The sequence below is a fragment of the Pecten maximus genome, chromosome 8, assembly GCF_902652985.1.
Source record: "Pecten maximus chromosome 8, xPecMax1.1, whole genome shotgun sequence".
NCBI classification, from domain to species: domain Eukaryota; kingdom Metazoa; phylum Mollusca; class Bivalvia; order Pectinida; family Pectinidae; genus Pecten; species Pecten maximus.
This window is the reverse complement of record NC_047022.1, coordinates 20986067-21005392: the sequence shown is the minus strand read 5'-3', so window position 1 is coordinate 21005392 and position 19326 is coordinate 20986067. Positions and strand designations below refer to the sequence as shown.

The 19326-nt window shown below is 35.8% G+C and overlaps 1 protein-coding gene across 1 annotated transcript in view; it reads left to right on the top strand.

The window, feature by feature from the left end:
* Positions 1-1249: 1249 nt before the first annotated feature.
* Positions 1250-19326, top strand: part of LOC117332739 (deleted in malignant brain tumors 1 protein-like) — a 45327-nt gene continuing 27250 nt past the window's right edge. Inside the window, exons 1-9 of the mRNA XM_033891765.1 lie at positions 1250-1415; positions 6320-6431; positions 7282-7401; positions 11611-11837; positions 12609-12699; positions 13028-13144; positions 14829-14970; positions 15644-15831; positions 18138-18238. Of these exons, the coding sequence (XP_033747656.1) occupies positions 14846-14970; positions 15644-15831; positions 18138-18238 (414 nt within the window). The 5' untranslated portion in view covers positions 1250-1415; positions 6320-6431; positions 7282-7401; ... (2 more) ...; positions 13028-13144; positions 14829-14845. The remainder of the gene's footprint in view (positions 1416-6319; positions 6432-7281; positions 7402-11610; positions 11838-12608; positions 12700-13027; positions 13145-14828; positions 14971-15643; positions 15832-18137; positions 18239-19326) is intronic.

Here is a 19326-nt window from a genome sequence, read left to right as displayed (position 1 = left end):
GACATGCAAATTTACTCAACTTAAGTCCGAGTAACACTGTGTCGGTATTGGCACTGTGTATCACGGATGCCCACGGTTCTATATACCGGGGTAAACGGTACCGTACCGTACTCAATATTTGGCCGAAAACAGTAGTTCACGGTGTTCCTACGGTACTGGTACAGCATGTCAAGGAGATTTATGGTTTCAATACGACTGTACTACGACTAATGTCGGTAACACTATGGTATCCACTACAAATCACTACGGATCAGTACGGAGGGCAAGGGTACATCCCGATAGCAGTACGGTATCACTACGGTATTACGACCGTTAGCCCAGATATGCTACGGTTTGCACCGGTTCTAGTACGGCAATACTACAGTTCTGAAAGGCGCTACCGCCTTTGTTCACCGTAGGGCTACTGTGAGACACCATCGCCCAAGAACACTACGGTCGTAGGCCTCTCTCAAATTATATGAATGACTGACATTCCTAGTTAAATCAAAGCTACGTTAGCGCAGCCGCCGTAGCAACGTATATACTCAATTGCTACCAGTCAAGCTACATGTACATGTAGCAAAAGCAAGCAATATTGTTGTGTACCAAATTGTGTATCTGAAGATATCACGGTTGTTTTCCTTTTCACCACATTCCAAAAGATGACAATATAAAAACGCAGCGGATTATCAAAATAAGAAGATATGAAGGGTCATTATTTAAGGTAGGTTCATCGGCAAAACATACAGCTTATGTCTTCTGATCATTAGTTAAATCTTTTTATAGATTTTCTCTAAATGATAACTGCACGTTAAATAATGCATGTCACATACCAAATTCAAATATTTAAAGTACGTCATCAATTAAAAAAAAACAACTTTATCATAGGATTTAAGTTTATTATCGTAAATATCATAGTAAATATGCAGTTCAATAAATATACAGTCGAATCTGTATTAAGCGACCACTCAAGGGAAGTTGAAAAACGGTCTCTTAATGGAGAGTGGTCTCTTAATAGAGATGGTATCTTAAATTTAATAAATGTTCATAATCTTTTTATTCGCTTTATAAATTGGCAATAATGATTTATAAAATATATGAAAAATTAACCACCACTTTGAATAAAACAAAACATTTTTTTTTTTTTTTTTTTTAATAATTATTACTGTGCTAATTTTTCATCACTATATGTATTTTTTGAAATTCTTTCAGCATAGCAAAATACATCGATTTAACATGAGAAATATATTTCATTGGTTAATTAGAATACTTTCAAATTATTTATATATATATTTTTAATTCCTGAACTCTTGGTCCGGATTTCCGCTCCGATTATTATTTACGTTCCTGCATTTCCTACTTTAAAAACGGCGACTTTTTCACTGGCAAATATCTGTTTTAATGTCTCAAAAAAGATAACAAATCACGATTTAACAGTAAGTTAAGTGTTTATGCATTCCTTCATTGTTATATTTCGCATGCAAATTGATATATCGTATATAAAACGTCTGAAAATCGTCAGAATTCCAGACGGTCACTTCGCCTCATCTCCCGTCCTTTTGCACGAAAAGTAAAAATACTTCGGTGTTATTAAGGCGAAAATGGTTATATAAGGCATTTTGGAGACTTCTGGTCGCTTATTGGAGAGTTATTTTCATAACGGGAACGAAAAATTGTGGTCGCTGGTCGCGTAAAGAGAGGGTCGCTTAATTGAGTTAAAATATATAGCGAAAACGCTCGGGAGGAATTGAAATGGTCGCTTAGAACAGAGGGTCGCTAAATAGAGATGGTCGTTTGGACAGATTCGACTGTATGTATAAGATTTGATACATAAAGCAAATCATAAAAAAATACTGAAGTGATATTCCTTTCCTCGGATTACAAAATCAACAGTCGTTGATGCATTTAAAGAAATATGACTATATATATATTGGACACCCGTAAGAAAACATCTGAATCCATCAGTGTTTGTTTGGAATGAAGAAACAAAGACCAGATGTCTCTTGTAAAGAAAATCCCCACATCCCCTTGTTTACCCATACAAAAGTACACTTCGAATGTTTTCGTCATTACATTCTGTTCTATAGTATACACAAATAGGACTGTGTTGTTACATACAGAATAACTACATACAAGTATAATATAGCGTAGTTATGTTTGTTTTTATATTACATTGATGAGACTGTGTGATGAAACTCCATATCAAGAGCAAATGGAAACAGTAAAAGAGATTAAGACAAAGATGATGAAAGTAGAGTCAGATGTAGAATCAGCTAAACACGCAATTATGAATCTTGAGGCAAAATCACACAGAAGTCAGCAGATCAACATTGAAAAAATGTGTGTACAATTTTCAACAGACGATTCTCTAATTATATTTTAAAATGGGGTTTAAACATATTTTTCACTGTTTCTTGCCTTTTTTCGAATGTATTCATCCAACTGCTTATAATATGCACAATGCCTGAAACTATCAGTCTCGGTGGCAGAAAGTGTTCCGTGTTGCTTATCGATGAGCTTTTCCTATATTTATGTCAACTTCGTGCAGGATTGTTGGAACGATATCTTAGTGTTTGGTTTTCATATTCACTCCCTATTATCAGCAGAGAAAGCTACTGGGGTCACGTTTTTGTACTTTGTTTCAGGCAAAATTAGTATATGGTTATCCAAATAGCTTATCCAAGCTCTCGTGCATGTCTGTTTCAAACGGGCTGTGGTGGCCGAGTGGTTAAGTTGTCCCGTCACTAGCCATCCACATCTGGGTTGCGGGTTCGAAATCTACTTTGGGCAATTGCCGGGTACTGACCGTAGGTCGGTGGTTTTTCTCCGGGTACTCCGGCTTTCCTCCACATCCAAAACCTGGCACGTCCATAAATAACCCGAGCTGTTAATAGGACGTTAAAAAAAACTGTTTCAAAACGTTGTATCCAAGAAAAAGAGTGATGATATACAGTACTAAACTGAAACCTCAACCACCGGCTTCTTGTGGTGGTTTCTTATGTTCTCAACTCAAACTCATTTTCAAGTTTTAAGAACATCAATACTTTAAAATGTTTGTTAGGGAAAGCTCCCCTAGGGATAGTTTTTCAGTTTACAACTGTTTTGTTATCTGACCATTGAGGTCAGTAAATTACAGCATAAAACCACTAGTCCAGTCTGAAATTCAAAATTTGATAACGCACAGAACCCTTGATGATATTCTTGGCATTAGCTGGGTCTCTGTTCTCTATGAGAATTAAAAGACCGTCATCGCGTATGTCTTCAAACCTAGAACTAAAGTCATGTTTACATTCAACCGATGTTTACAAACAGTCACTGTCATCTGTACGTTTGTAATTGGGCGCGTTCGATTGGGCAGCGCGTGATCGGGCAACAGTTCATGGGTAGCATTCACGGTAAATCACGTGACCGGGCAACAGTTCATGGGTAGCATGTTTTAACATTCATCTTTCGGGAAACAGTAAAATTTGGTTAATATCCATTTATATAGTGAGTCAGATAAAAATTATATCTATATCTCCATTATATACAGGTTGTATTTCTGATGTAGAACTAACCAAATTGTCAGGGCTATTGGATTTGTTGCAACCTTGAGATGACCACAAATGAAATATAGAACACAGAAGAAGGAGGAAATTGCATTACGCATCCACATTGAGAGAATGAACAGATTAATAAAAGAAAATTATTTATTACATTTTTACCAGTGAAATATAAAAAAATATTCATTCTATAAAAGTGATATTTTTCACTAGTGAAAAATATCACTTTTGCTGATTTGACCAATCAAATTAATCATTAGAAAATACCAAAATAATTGACCAATCAGAAAGCCCGACATTATATGTCAGCACCTGGACGGGGGGAACTACTTTTTTTAGGGAACTGTAGGCCTAGTTAGCATACGGGGTAGGTTTTTCGTTGATAAAAAATGTAATAAACAGAATATCTAACAGTGTCTTCAGTAATACCAAATATATTTCACTTGCACTCGTGAAAAATATCAAAATATTAGCCCCACTCGTGAAATATATTTGGTATTACTGAAGACACTGTTAGATATCCTCTATTTATTTGGCAGTCCAATCCCTATTTCCCTTTCTGGAACAGTTAATCAGTCATGGACTGTTGCCTGCGTACTTGCTACTTTCAGTGGACCAATAGTAAAGTCACGGACTTACTATTAAGTTTAGAGGAAATAATTGAAATAGAATATATCTATCTTCGACTTTACCTCTCAGCAAACATCTTCTTTGAAGTATACAGTTTCAAAATGGTGATCTTTTGGACACCAAACGACAACATCACACCTATGCAGACCTATCACAACTAACTGTGCAAGTCTTCGGTAATAATAAGAGTGATTCCTTTAAAGTTTCCAAATACCATCATTATTTGTGTATGTATCTTTATATATTTACAAGATAATGATATTTCTGTTATGTTATTGTTCGGTTCTGGTCCTCAGTCTTCTGACAACCTATATGTATAACATATAGCAGTATATATAGGGAACAGCCAACCAATTGAAAAAAGACTTTTGAAACATCTCCTGTGTATAGAAAGTTGAGCCAGGGATTATATGTCTGGCAGCCACTGTGTGAATGGCCAGTATATTATGAAGTTATAAAATTGATATGTAGCCCGATATGTAGCTATCCATAGGAAATGTTGATATGCATTTCGTAAGTACGATTAAATCTTTTTTTCAAAAGTTTAGGTCATAATAGTTAACAGGTAAACATTATGTTTCGGATTTTTTACTTCGAAATTCGTCCATTTTAAAACGGTTTGAGCTGAAGGACCCAACGTTTTGTTTAAGTGTTATATGAGACCCTAAACCGTTGTTATAAACAAATAATTGCCATATTGAATTCAAGAATTGTAATGATATACTCCAAAACGTTAACACTGAAGTCTATGGAAAACCAATTGGTTGGTTGGTCCCTTTAATGCAACTGGATACCATTATTTTGATAAACCTTGGCCTATGTTAAAGAAAAAGAGATAATTGGACACAGGTATGGACATAACCATTTCACATGCACATGTATATATGGACATATATTAATGACCGCTTACCTCTTAGCTCTTGGAGATATCCCTCGCTGAAATACTTCAGCCTCTTATTCATGCTCTGCTGTCTGGGATTTTGTGTGTACTTGCAAATGATTTTCAACAAACGATAAGGTAAGAGAAAGAATTAAATCTAAATCTCTGTCGCTATAGGATTTAGCCACTGCTGCACATGTTTATTACTAGGGACGATGATGCTCACTTAGCCTCGTTTTGATTGAAACATGGATCCGTGTACGGTAGTCTTAGAGTGGTCCTACGGTGGTCCTACAGTGATCCTACGGTGCCACTACGTTGTCAGTACGGCGCTTTAACACTTCGATTCGACTGCGGTGTACCACGCAAGTTTAATGCAGAAATAAACTACCGTAGCGAGCTACGGTCCAGCACAGATCAACACGGATGGACCCGGTTTGAGAACAGACTCGCTACGGATTCACAGTAGTTTTGAACCGACACAGAGTGACAGGGGCTTTAGGCACCTTATTATTTAGCCACTGATATCCAAGGGTATCTATAAATTGACACGTATGCAATATGTCTTACTTTTTACGGCTCATTTGGTTCGAAGGCTTGGTAAGATTATATCATGATGCGGTGTCCACCGTTTGCCCCTCTCCCACCCTCCGCGCCAATCCTCCTCTTAAGGTGTGGGGCCAAAAGGGAAGTTGGAATACTGGGATTGGTCTGGACTTTAATGGACGGGGTCTTATAGGATAAATATAGCAAACTCTTTGATAAACTTCTGTAGATGGTTCATTCCTGAAAAACAGGTCGAATTACCACGATCCTGCAAGGGACTGTGATTAATAATATAAGTGGTTAGATAACGCTCAAACAGTTTTTCCTACTAAAGCTTTACCGCATTATTTGACCAGTAAGGCTTACCAAGTGAAAGGATAAAATTTGCTGCATTTCAATATTCGATTTATTTCATTAATCATACTATATATATCAAGTCTCATGCTTTTGATTTTGGATTTTGTTTTGTAGATTTTCAAGTCTTCATTAAAATCTATATATTTTGATTATATTTTGCTCGCATATTACCTGTTTGGGGTTAGAACCACATGTTCATTCAAAAATTGATTCCTTTGTTTTTATATAATGTCAGGATGCATATGATATTGATGTATATTCTGCGTCTGGTCAAACTTGACTTTTTTTATATCAATTACGACCCTAAACTATGATAATTGCGAGGTCAGTCATATGGATACTCAGAAAAGGGCGAACCATTCACTATAAGGTCTGCTCTGTTTAGGTAACCCTGGATGATGGAAATGGTCACAAGTACACGTTCCGGTGCGACTGCTGGGTAGAGAATGAACGGCCTGACGACGAAAGAAGACCATCATGGCTTCTCCGAACTGATAGTAGGGATTGATATTAATATCCCAACTTTTTAAAGGGCGTATATAGTTATCACTTTGTGCGTCTGTCCGTGTAACTGTAGGTCTGTGGATCTTTGAGTCTGTCCGAAATAAACCTTTGTAAGAAGAAATTTATTTTTTGATGATTGGTCAAAAACGAAATATTGTTTTTTTGTAATAAAAAGGCTTTGAGGGATGGCAAATACAATGGCTATATTTTCAAAAACGAAATTCCATTTTTTTACCATGGTAACCACAAAAAATCTCTATGATAATAAATCTTTTGTCTGGACTTCTCTTCCACAAATATTTCGTTTGAATGAAAATGCATAGGCATGCTAGGGACAGCGTGTACACGTTTATTGCGGAACAAGGTCAATATATACATATTTTGTATACAAAGTTTGTTCGTCTGTCAGTTATATCATCTTTAGCTATGATCGTAAGCTAAATCCTGTCCTTATAAATCCCTTAACAGGTTGTTTTTTTTTTTTTATTAAAAACTGGTTTAGTCAGTTCACACTGATGTATTTCACCTCTGCTTTTGTCTTCATCAGTATTTTATGGCCCCCTTTTCTATGTATACAGACATACTCTTTGTCTGGATAACCCTATTCGCAAAACGAAATAACCCGTTAAGGGACTCGTGACCGGATGTCCAATTTGTCTAATCTAGCTAAAGCTAGTGTCTTTTGTAACTTTAAAAGAACTTACTCGAGTGAAATAAATTTCATATCCAATAGCCACTCTTTGTGTAACCTCTATATATACCATAAAGAAAAGATCGCTTCATATTTCAATAAGTTTGTAATAGAATACAATAATAATAAAACACACTTTATTTTATTTACAGATTGTGACTGGGATAACAAACCGATCCCAAACTGCAATGTTTTAGGACGTGAGACCTGTCATACTAGCAGATGTGATCAATGTGTGGATGGGTATCGTGTTGATGGCGGAATCTGTAAAGGTAACCATATATATTTTATAAGAATAAGAAACTATACACAAACAATTATTTATTAGCTTATTATTACATATAATGTATTTCATCCTTTACTTCATACAAAACATGCTTTAGCGCATTCAAATTTTGTCAAGATTAAGCTTTTTTTTGAAAAATTATGTGAGCTAACGATTGAATTATGGTATATAATTTAGAATTTAACAGAAACAAATTATTTCAGTTCCTCCGAGTGTGATGTTCTTTGAGTCAAATCTGACATATGCTTGATGGTTGAATGTTATTACAGATCTTGCATTTCTCAAACAAAATATCAAAAGATATGGACCTTTTGTTCAGATGTACGAATTTGTTCTCAATCCTGTTGTCATAGGAGCATACCTGTTTAGGTAATCTGATGCAATTTTTCAATTGATGTGCTCCAATCGCCGTTTGGCCAGCGTCTTCTGCCATCGACCGTTGTCAATTCGTAAACAATTTACATTTTCGATTTATTCTCAGGTGGACTAAAAATACTCTTTATGGATGGACAAATAATAAACATCGTATATTGGAAAATCCCATGTTAGCCTCATTTGATCAATTGATATGGAGAACTATTGGTTAACCTTTAAGGCCGACGAGCCTCTTGTCCTATGAACTAAGCCCTTAAGGTCTCAACAAAATGCAATGTTAGTCTGAAACCAATGAACAATTGTTCCAAGGCTAACATTACGGTCAAGTCACTTTAGTTATAGATAGATACAGGGGATCTTCAAAGGTTTCAGGTTTTTATTTACCAATCACAGGATTGTTAATTAATGCCTAAAAATAGAAATGGCAGACGACCACAAATGTCGGGCTTGAAAAAACCTAGTTTTTGCTTTATTCCAAAATTTCAAATAAAACATAGACAAAAATACTCATGGATTATTTGGCGGAAAGAAAACTCATGACTGCTAACTTCGGAAATTTTCTATGTCGTAGCCTTCTCAGTGAAGAATAGAATACAACTACAGTTGTGGTAAATGAGCAGCTTCAATTTAATACCAATACATGTTTTATTCTATAACATAATCGTATTTGTGATTGTAATAGTCAACACAAAAGGAATAAAAGTATGCTGAAATCAGCCTGTCTGTCAGTATGAATAAATCCTCCAACACATATAAACCAACGAAACTACATAGAAATGTTTGGGACCACATACAGATGTTCAAGTTTGTTTAGGCCAACATCATCCGATGGTGGGCAATTCAATTCGTCCGTGGTCCATGTTCCGTCCATTCAACTGTCAGTGTGCAATGTACAAGCCTTGTTATCGATATTGCTTGATAATTAATGGAAGGTATTTTTCAATCTGCTCATGCAAATTTTCCTTGGTTCCTGACGGCTTAAGTTTGTTTTCTCTATCTCACAGAAAGTCAAGTAGTGTAGCTTACCCATGTTTATATGTCACTATTTTCAGAACCGTTACCATAAAAATATATTGGATGCTTCTTACAGACCCCATACTTGCATCAACGAATCTTGTCCAGACTACCCCTACATCTACAATGAAACAACATAAGACTATATGTGAATGTGTATGCACTTTGTCTTAAAAAAAAATCTGCCAAAAATATCAAACGTTTATCGAGGTTATATGGATAGATGGCTTCCCGATGACTGTCATGGATATAGAGCCACACGAAAGGGCCCTTGCTGACCTATCGGTGTTCTAGTTTACTATGAATTTTTAATTTAACCAGAAATGATCCAAATAGATACAAAATGGTCGTCGGGGGAGAGTATGTAACTAAACATACTTGTTTACAATGTTAAGAGGTAGTGTGCTATACAAAACATTGGCTGGTCACTTTGGTGTGACCTTTGAATTTTTTTTCAATTCTTTCATTGAAAATAAATGTTATGTTGCTGATATCGTAATGTCTTGCTTGACTAGACTCACATACTTAAAAAAAAAACAAGGTACAGTAGGAGAGTGAATATAATTCAACTTATATACTGTACATAAATCTGTTAATAATGTCAAACCGAATCCAGTCTCCTGATATCGATAGGAGTGGGTTATGCAGTATGGAAGTTCAGGAAAGCGAGACTGTTACCTGTAATGGCTTTTATTCAGTTGTTCATTTTACCTCTGTGAACACCACCAACAAAACACTACCAACCAGCTTGGACTGACTTTGTGATGGCCGTATGGAACACTTGTCCACTTTTTTATAATTTTTACCAATCCTCAGACAGATTCGTCTAGAATCTGTCCGAACCTTTGATTTGAACATTTAAATCTAAGGGGTGATTTTAGCCAATTGAACCTATCATAATGTTACCTAGGAATCCTCCTGAGACATTTTAACTATTTTTGAGAGTCATCTTGATGAATCTCGATGATGATGAACTTTCTGTTTCTGGATACAGCATTTTTCGTAAGGAACGGAACAGAATATGAACAGAAGTGGAGGAGTTGTTTATAACTATGTCCATGGTACTTTCTTCTAAGGTGCTGAGAATTATGATATTTTGAAATACTATCCATTACGCAAAGACCAAAACACTTTTCATCAATAATGTGTATCTGTGTACAGACCGCGGTGTGAATTAGACGACTGGTATGACCGCTTCATCTCAGTTGTGGAGAAATTATTCACAGAGAACAAAAATGTAATGATACTGGATGATTTTAATGTATATGAACTTAAATGACTAGAAGTTATAACATGATATAAACCAACAAATTAATACGCGTGAAACTAGAGACGTTCTTATGCAAAGATATGCACCTTTTTGTAAAAAACGAGTCTTATTCTGATCAGTGGATTTATTATAACATGTTCACTGAAATTCATCCTCGCCATTATTTTGCCTAACAAAACCAGAAGTTCAAATTAAGAATCATCGGTCAGTCATAGTATAAATCTTGTAGAAACTGGGTAATTGTTATTAGACAGGCTAAGTAGAATACTTAAGTCAAGTCTGTAATACAATGTTCTAAAAATTCGAAAGAAATTTGATAAAGAGATCAAGAAAATTTAAATGAAAAAAGTATTACTGTGGAGTTAAATATTGATGGAAATGCTGCTTCTGACACTTTCTTTGTAATTTTGTGATGAAAATAGATAAACCTTTGATGAGAGTGTAAAAAAAACCCAAAAGAAACAACAACAATCCTTGTAACGCCATATTTGTAATTGCTTAAACCAAGAAAAATACCAAAAGTAACGCTACGCTACTGCTTTAGATGGTATTTTTGTGAGATTCTATTGTGTCACCCCTAAAGTTTTTGCTTAATATGCTCATTTTAAAATGACTTTTTCTTCTGAGTCAAAAAGTAGCCAAGGTCACATCACCTTTTTGTTAAAGCGGGTGACTCTACCTTAGCCAATAAGTTAAAGCCTGCTTTTTCTATTATGTGTCTTCAGTAAGATCTTGGAGAAGCATGTAAATGTTACCTTGTATGATTTTTACGCCTTCTAATGTGTTTTTAAACAGTTACAGTAGCTGAAGAAGTTGTTTTTTCTCGTAAAGCAATTCTCGGTTACCTATGTCAGGAATATCAGTTTTATAAATACAAAGTCATGAGTTTCCGACAATTTTTCTATTCCCACTGTCAGAACTTATCATTTTCAACATTTATTTGTACTCATATTATGTTTTATTGAATTGATAGAAAGAAAATGCTAGAAAAGCCTACGTTGTTGGTACTTTTAAGCAAAAATTCCTTCGGGATTATTTCTCAAAACCTCAACTGTGTCCTTATCTTTCGATAGACCTAATTTTGAATAAAAAATGTCAATGTATTTCTTTGTAATACTATTGTGCAGTTTTCGTTGAAATATGTATATCTGTAAATGCCGGACCATAAATAAGACATGTTTAAATATGTGATACTAAAAAACGAGATATTACTTTTTCTTTAATTATTATATCACTTAATGTCAGTTAAAGAAACGTGTTGACTGTGTTAAATTGTAATGAGAGGCAGATTTCCAAATATTTGTAAAATAACTTCCTATAATCACTGGAAAAAAAAAGAATCGTGCCATATGGGCTTTTACTTCATGTCGAGGTTCTCAATGGATAATATTTGTTAGTTTCTGATTGGTTGAAATTAAGATGTTGGCTGATTTTGATGGGTTAGTTGTGAGGTATGGAGGAAATTTGCAAAATGTCCTGTTACAATTAATCAATTTCTTCTGAAGTACTTTACCGTCCACATTCTTCCTTTCTTAGGTGAACAGTGGACGATAACTGTTTTTGTTGACAATGTGCATTTCACTGATTCCACCCGCCATTCACTTTACGTTGACGTGGGAGGTACAGTGAAAAATGCTTCGAAACTAGATCTAGGCACGGAATTTGAAGTGGGGGAGAAAACTGCGAAGATTTATGATGTGAACTTGGGAAAAGTCAACTTCATCACCTTATACAAGAAAGGCTCTTCACTATATGTAGAGAAGGTAAGACGCTAAATTTGACGTTATGATTTTGGGATTGTCACGAATTGATAGGTACAAAAAATGTACAAATCTTATGGTGGTGACAGTATCCTGCAGGAACATTATGGGTGATGTAACCAATAAGATTATTGCTACAGGAGTCCGTCCGTCCTTCGAATATTACCTGCCATGAACTATTGAACATATTTTGACAACACATAGATAGAATATGTATCAACAGTTTGTGTGCCCACCATGGGACTGAGGGACATTGTCAAATCACGGATATATTGTTAATGCTTTCAAATCCTTTTTCTACGGTAGGAAGACATGGTTTTGTGATTTTGTAAAAATTTGCTTAGAAGTATTTGTGGTTGTTGGGAATCGTTTGTATAAAAACTGCGGGCTGTGAGGCGGAGTCATCTACTAAAATATAATAAATTATAAAAAAAGATTCATCTTCTTACAGATTAAATGAATTCTGATAACATTTATTCTGATTCGGCTCTTGTTGAACGGAAACCAAATTATAAATAGTGGGGTTGGCCTATTTTGGCGGAGGGAGGGTAGGGGCCGAGAATAGGAATTAGAATTAAATCCGTTCATCTTCGTCTTAATTACGGTTTGATGGATATTGTTATTTTTATGTAATTGCGAAATGTGTATAAATGATTGTCACCCTATGTAAGAGGGGCATAGGAAGAACACAAAAAACATGTTTAAAATCCACCATCTGTAATATGGAAAAATTAGCTAGAATGGATCATTCATGACCAGGTCTTTTCTGTTTAGGTGACCCTGGATGATGGAGAAGGTCGGGTGTACACGTTCAAATGTAACTGCCAGATACGAAACAAACAGAGGATTACACCCCAAATTGAAAGTAAGGGATTAATGCTGTGAACGAGCTCCAATAACATTATATATATATTTAACTATCTATTAACATTATATGTCTTTTTAACTATTCATTAACATTATATATCTTTTTAACTATATTTTAATCCCAAGATAACTTATATCGTTTCTTTTATTTTGTATCTGAAATAAGTTGAATTATACACATTATACATAACTTTATTTTATTATAATTAACACCTTTTTCACATATAAACCATGCATGTTCAATTTGTGGTACCATTATATACCTATACAGACAAAACTCGTCTATATATCAATATCAACGACACTCAATTTCGTTTTATTGACAGGTTGCTTCTGGGATGACCCCATCCCAAACTGCGCTACTGTAGTGCGTGTAACATGCCAGACTGGCACATGTGGTAGATGTATTGATGGACATTTTCTTTCCGGTGGATCCTGTATTGGTAACTATATGTTTGAGTTTTGACCGAGTAAAGGTATTCGACTTTATACTTACCTGCCATCGGATAAGTTTCGTGTCCCTCCAATCCTTTTTATAGATCAATTCTTTTATTTCCATCAATATATATTGATTAATGTGCATGTCAGAAATTTAATTTGGTGTTTCATCGTTTGGTATGAAGAAAAAGAAAATCACTCCAAGCTGACTATGAAGCCCTTTAAATATTTTGTACAGAAGAGAGTATTTAAAAATCATAATAACTGTTGGTTTGATGATATATACATATTCCTTGTCAGTCAAGTCGTTAAAAAAGCAGAATTTATTTTTACACACTACTCTATGTTCCCCAGCGGAGTGGTTTTACAAACGGATGACAACGAGGGCTCTGCCAACATAAGCTACCTAAACTTAACAATATATTATATTTTCAGTTTTTGATAAGATATTGATTGGTCTTCATCCAATCGCGTGTTATTCCATTTAAAATCGTATTACACTCTGGGACAATGATACAACATCGTATTGCACGCTCGTGTGATTGTTCTGTGACGTCGAGTACTTTTAGGCAATCAATAATGTCGGATGTATGCCCTTCAATTTGAGCCAGTTTCTCACGCGGTGTTTATCAAAGATGTGGTATTGATGGCGCTGTGGTAAATATCATAGGACAATGTAATTCAAATGGTATGGAATCATACTTTGATATTAATGTCTCTTGTTGTGATATCGAGATGCAATAGATATGTCTTTTTGTTCCGGCCGATATGAAGGTTTATTGAGCAGTTAATCAATATCAACCTCGACTTCATTAAATCAACATATCGATTGAAACAAAGTTCATGATTGTATCGCTTTCCGTGTATCGTAATTGTATGATTTATAATCCTGATATAACAGTTAACTTTTTATACATAAGTTTAATGCTAAGAAAGGGGTCAAGGTACCTTATATATCATATCCTTCTGTTATACCAACAACGTGGTCTAAAGGTCAAGGTATCTTGTCATATTCGTATTATGGATAGTAAATGTATTATAATTGATGTTGTTTTTTAAAATGATATAACACAACTACAATTGTAGCGTGATGATTTCCTCAAAATAGTTATACAAGATAGTTCTAGCGTATATCGCCGTCAAATTTATTGAAAAAATGACTCAAAATACCAATGAAGACCTTATAAATTGGTTGTTTATATTTCCCACCTACATGATGTAACTAGTTTACAGCGATGCGCGTGAAAGCTTTGCTGGACACTCATTAGTAACTGGACGTTATGGGTCTCATTACACGAGTTTCCATGTTATAAATCTTAACATTCACGAGGAATCTTGGTTTCATTTTTTTTTTATTACAAAACAATTTCTTAACAGAATTTTTACAATCAAATCTATTTACTAAAATGAGTGACAGTATTCCTGTACATGTATATAGATTTGAACCCTTATTAGCTCTCCAATTCGAAGAATATATCTATGGGCCAATGAATGTCACGGCAAAGTTTTGTAGTCACATATGTTTCATAAACCCTAGGGACTCACATTTCGAGTGGGGGTAAACTATTCTGTAGATTATTTAGAAAATTATGTTTTGTAGCATTATATGTGTTTTCATATAAGTATATTTTAAAGGTTTATAATGTTCCTTAGTAAAAAGTTCTATTTGTTTTCATTGCATTTTATAAGGTGAACGTATTCGTTTAATGAATGGTCGTTCACCTAAAGAAGGCCGTGTAGAGATTTACCATGATGGAAAATGGGGCACAATTTGTGATGACAATATTAATGAAGATGAAGCTCAGGCAGTTTGTGAGGCACTTGGCTTCAGGTAAGTAATATGTTGCACTTCATTATCGTAAACATATCGAAATATGTTATCTAGTTTTAATGACAGGCTATCAATATTTGTCAATATTATCTATATTTGTCAATATTATTAATATTTGTCAATATTATCAATATTTGTCAACATTGATCATTTTGCTTACTGATTTTAAGTCCGAAATTACTTATTTTGATCGCCTTTTGCCTGGCCCCATCCACCGTGCGTCGTGCGGCGTGCATGTAAACATTTTACATTTTGGACTCGTGAATGTGTGGATAAGGGAAACAAAGCTTGTTCAAATGCGCTACAATAAACTACTTTCAGGGTCCAAAGGACTAAATGTGTTAAAATTAATAAATGCCTTTTCTCAATAACCAAGAAATCTAGGGCCAGTAGCATGTTGAGATAAAGGAGCGAATAAGTTTGTTTAGGTTAATTACCTTGATATGCTTTCAGGACTACATGGGTCAAATGAATGAAACTCTTAAAATAACCGAGAGGAATAGGATAATGATATAAGAGAAATATGGCAGGGGTGTGATTTGTTAAATTTTAGTCTATACGCAAACCATAATTTCTCAGTATAGACATCGAAAGTCATGTTGTTAGGTATATATTATCGGAATACCACATACATTTAGAATATAAATGTTAAATGCTGATTTTTATTCAACAGATATGGAATTCCAGTTGGCAAAGCATTCTTTGAACGAGGAACAGGACCAATTTTCGTGGACAATCTGCATTGCTCTGCATCAGGTTCTGGCATACATCCTTTGCAACTAGGCGAAAGAGTTTGCTATTTCAATGATTGGAGTGTATCCAATTGCGATCATGGAGAAGATGTTGGAGTGATATGTGAAAGTATGTATGACCATTTGTAGACATATAACTGTATATCTTGGAGATATTTTTAATAAATGGCTGACAATTCCACACGGGATAGGTTTTTTAGGTCATCTGACCCGAAGGGTCAGGATGACCTATAGTCATCATGTTTCGTCCGTCGTCGTGCGCCGTCCGCCGTCCGCCGTGCGTAAACTTTTCACATTTCAAACTTCTTCTCAAGTTCCACCAGTGGGATTGAGCTGAAACTTGCCTGAAATGATGCTTGGATGGTCCTGACCAAGTGTTGTTATTTTTCGGGTCAGTCTGAAATCCAAGATGGCCGCCATGGCCGCCATTTTGAAAACACATTTGAAACTTCCTCTCACGTTCCACTAGTGAGATTGAGCTGAAACTTGCCTGAAATGATCCTGGGATGGTCCTGAGGAAGTGTTGTTATTTTTCATGTCAGTCAGAAATCCAAGATGGCCGCCATGGCAACCATCTTGAAAAATACATTTTAAACTTCTTCTCCAGTTCCACTGGTGCGATTAAGCTAGAAATTGGTGAGGATGTTAAGGAAGGAAAGCCAATAAGGTGTTGTTATTTTTCGGCTTCATGAAAACTTTGACATGGCAGCCACGGCAGCCATTTTGTAACATGATTGCGCAATCATGGTTCTTCTGAACAACACCTATTTCAAACTTCTTCTCAAATTCCATCAGTGGGATTCACCTCTAACTTACCAGAAATGATCCTGGGATGGTCCTGACCAAGTGTTGCTATTTTTCAAGTCGGTCAGAAATCCAAGATAGCCGCCATGGCAACCATCTTGAAAAACACATTTTAAACTTCTTCTCCAGTTCCACTGGTGCGATTGAGCTGGAAATTGGTGAGGATGTTAATGAAGGAGAGCCAATAAAGTGTTGTTATTCTTTGGCTTAGTAGAAACTTCGACATTGCAGCCACGGCAGCCATTTTGTAAAATGATTGCGCAATCATGGTTCTTCTGAACAACACCTATTTCAAACTTCTTCACAAATTCCACCAGTGGGATTGAGCTCTAACTTACCAGAAATGATCCTGGGATAGTTCTGACCAAGTGTTGTTATTTTTCAAGTCGATCAGAAATCCAAGATGGCCGTCATGGCAACCATCTTGAAAAGCACATTTTAAACTTCTTCTCCAGTTCCACTGGTGCCATTGAGCTGGAAATTGGTGAGGATGTTAAGGAAAGAGAGGCAACAAAGTGTTGTTATTTTTCGGCCTCGTAAAAACTTTGACATGGCAGCCATTGTAGCCATTTTGTAAAATGATTGCGCAATCATGGTTTTCCTGAACAACACCTATTTCAAACTTCTTCTCAAATTCCAACAGTGGGATTCAGCTTTAACTTACCAGAAATGATCCTGAGATGTTTCTGGCCAAGTTTTGTTATTTATCGGGTCAGTCAGAAATCCAAGATGGCGCCATGGCAACCATCTTGAAAAGCACATTTTAAACTTCTTCTCCAGTTCCACTGGTGCGATTGAGCTGGAAATTGGTGAGGATGTTAAGGAAGGGAAGCCAACAAAGTGTTGTTATTTTTCGGCCTCGTAAAAACTTTGAAATGGCAGCCACGGCTGCCATTTTGTAACATGATTGCGCAATCATGTTTTTCCTGAACAACACGTATTTCTAACTTCTTCTCACATTCCACCTGTGAAAGAGTAAGTAGCCTTCCTGTACACAAGTACATGTATATTAACCCAACCATTCTGTGGATATTTCGCAGAAATAGTGTCTCGACAGTCATCCCCGCAACACACGTACATGTAAGCATTCCAGTGATCAAACAATGCATATAACGAAGCTTTTGCACGAAGAAGATGAAGTCACGGATTGTGTATATAATATCGCATGCAAAAATTGTGACGCGTAATATATCAAAGAGACGAGGAGAAGATTAAGGTCCGTTTTTGGGAACACCAAAAAGATTCGGAAGAAAAATAATAAAGATAAGATAAAAAAAAAAAAAATCAAAGTCCTAGAAAGGAGCGCAATTGATTACACCACAGCAGGGAATTATTTAACCGAGACGAATTGGCCCAAATAATCTTTGCTCAGAAGATAATATCCGCAGAGTATTGAATCGACCGGCACACTAGTTAATGTACAAACTACATTGTATTCTATTGTAGACGTAAAGTTCTGACTATGTATACATACACTTAATTTGTCTTTTCCATGACGGAGGTAACAGACTGTAGTCACTATAATGTCATACAGGTTATGATAAACGAAAATCCATTCACATTCATACTTGTCAACCCTAAGATGTTTCATAACTTAATTTAACTTTGCAGCAGGAGAATCGCTGGAAAACAGATGTCATCAGAGTTGGACAAAATATCAAACCCATTGTTATAAGTTATTCAGTGACCCCAAGACGTGGTTGGAAGCACAGGTAAGTTATTTGTGTTTTGTACGAGGATTCAGATGTATAAATGATGGAATTGATCCCGAGAGGTGGGGTCCGGAAGGGATAATTTGAGATAAACCAGTTTAAGCACTTCAACAGCGTGCTAAATTTTGTAGTTGGATCTGGAAGATTATTGTGTGCAGGGGATTCGATGGTGTCTAAAACGCCAGACTGGTTCTCAAGAAGGTGAAGAAGTGTTAAGATATTTTTTGAATTGTTTCTTCTGCTAGATGAAGATAATTGTGGCGAACATTGTTTTTAATTCACGAAACGTGTTTCGTGTGTAATTCAATATACGTGTGTTGTTATTGCCATGTCAGTCCATATCTGGATAATAGTATTTCCGACTCAAGCGTTTTAGTGATAAGTTTGTATGATCAACAGCTGGGGTCTCTCAATATAAATAAGAACATCAGATAATGCATTGAACATTATTCATACGGTCGCCATGAAAAACACATTGACATGGAACTGGTAAGTGTACTCCGACAAAGAGACCGAAGTGCTGGAATAAGCCTCTTAATGATCTGTTTTAGTTCTCCAGTTTATCACCTAGGTCTTTGAAAGTGTGGCTTTAGGTTCCTGCCCATCAAAGGTAGCTACAAATGTATATCGCTGCATGAAGTTACGACAACGAATATTGGGTAATCAATGACTGATGTGTTACAGCTAAGGCAGTCACCAACTGATGTATTACCGACCAAAGGCACTTGCATATGAAATGTTAATTTATTTTTTATATCTATATGACAGTGGTCTAGGTGCTATGGAAGATGCAAGGTTGGCAACACTGCAATTTGCGAAACGGCACCCCGCCTCCCTTCCATCGACGAAAAAACCCCACATTTATTCGAACTGACGAGGTCGATACTATATACGACCGTCATCAAGAAAAAAATAATCTTTAAATGACCGTGTCTTTAATTAAAAACAGAATACTTCAAGAACACGATTATCCGAATTCTTCAATTAGGACATCCTTTTGCTTCTCACCATGTCCAGATTCTTCTTTTACATACGAGGTTGAACGATCATGCGATTATTCAATAATTAAATAAGTAATCATAAAACAA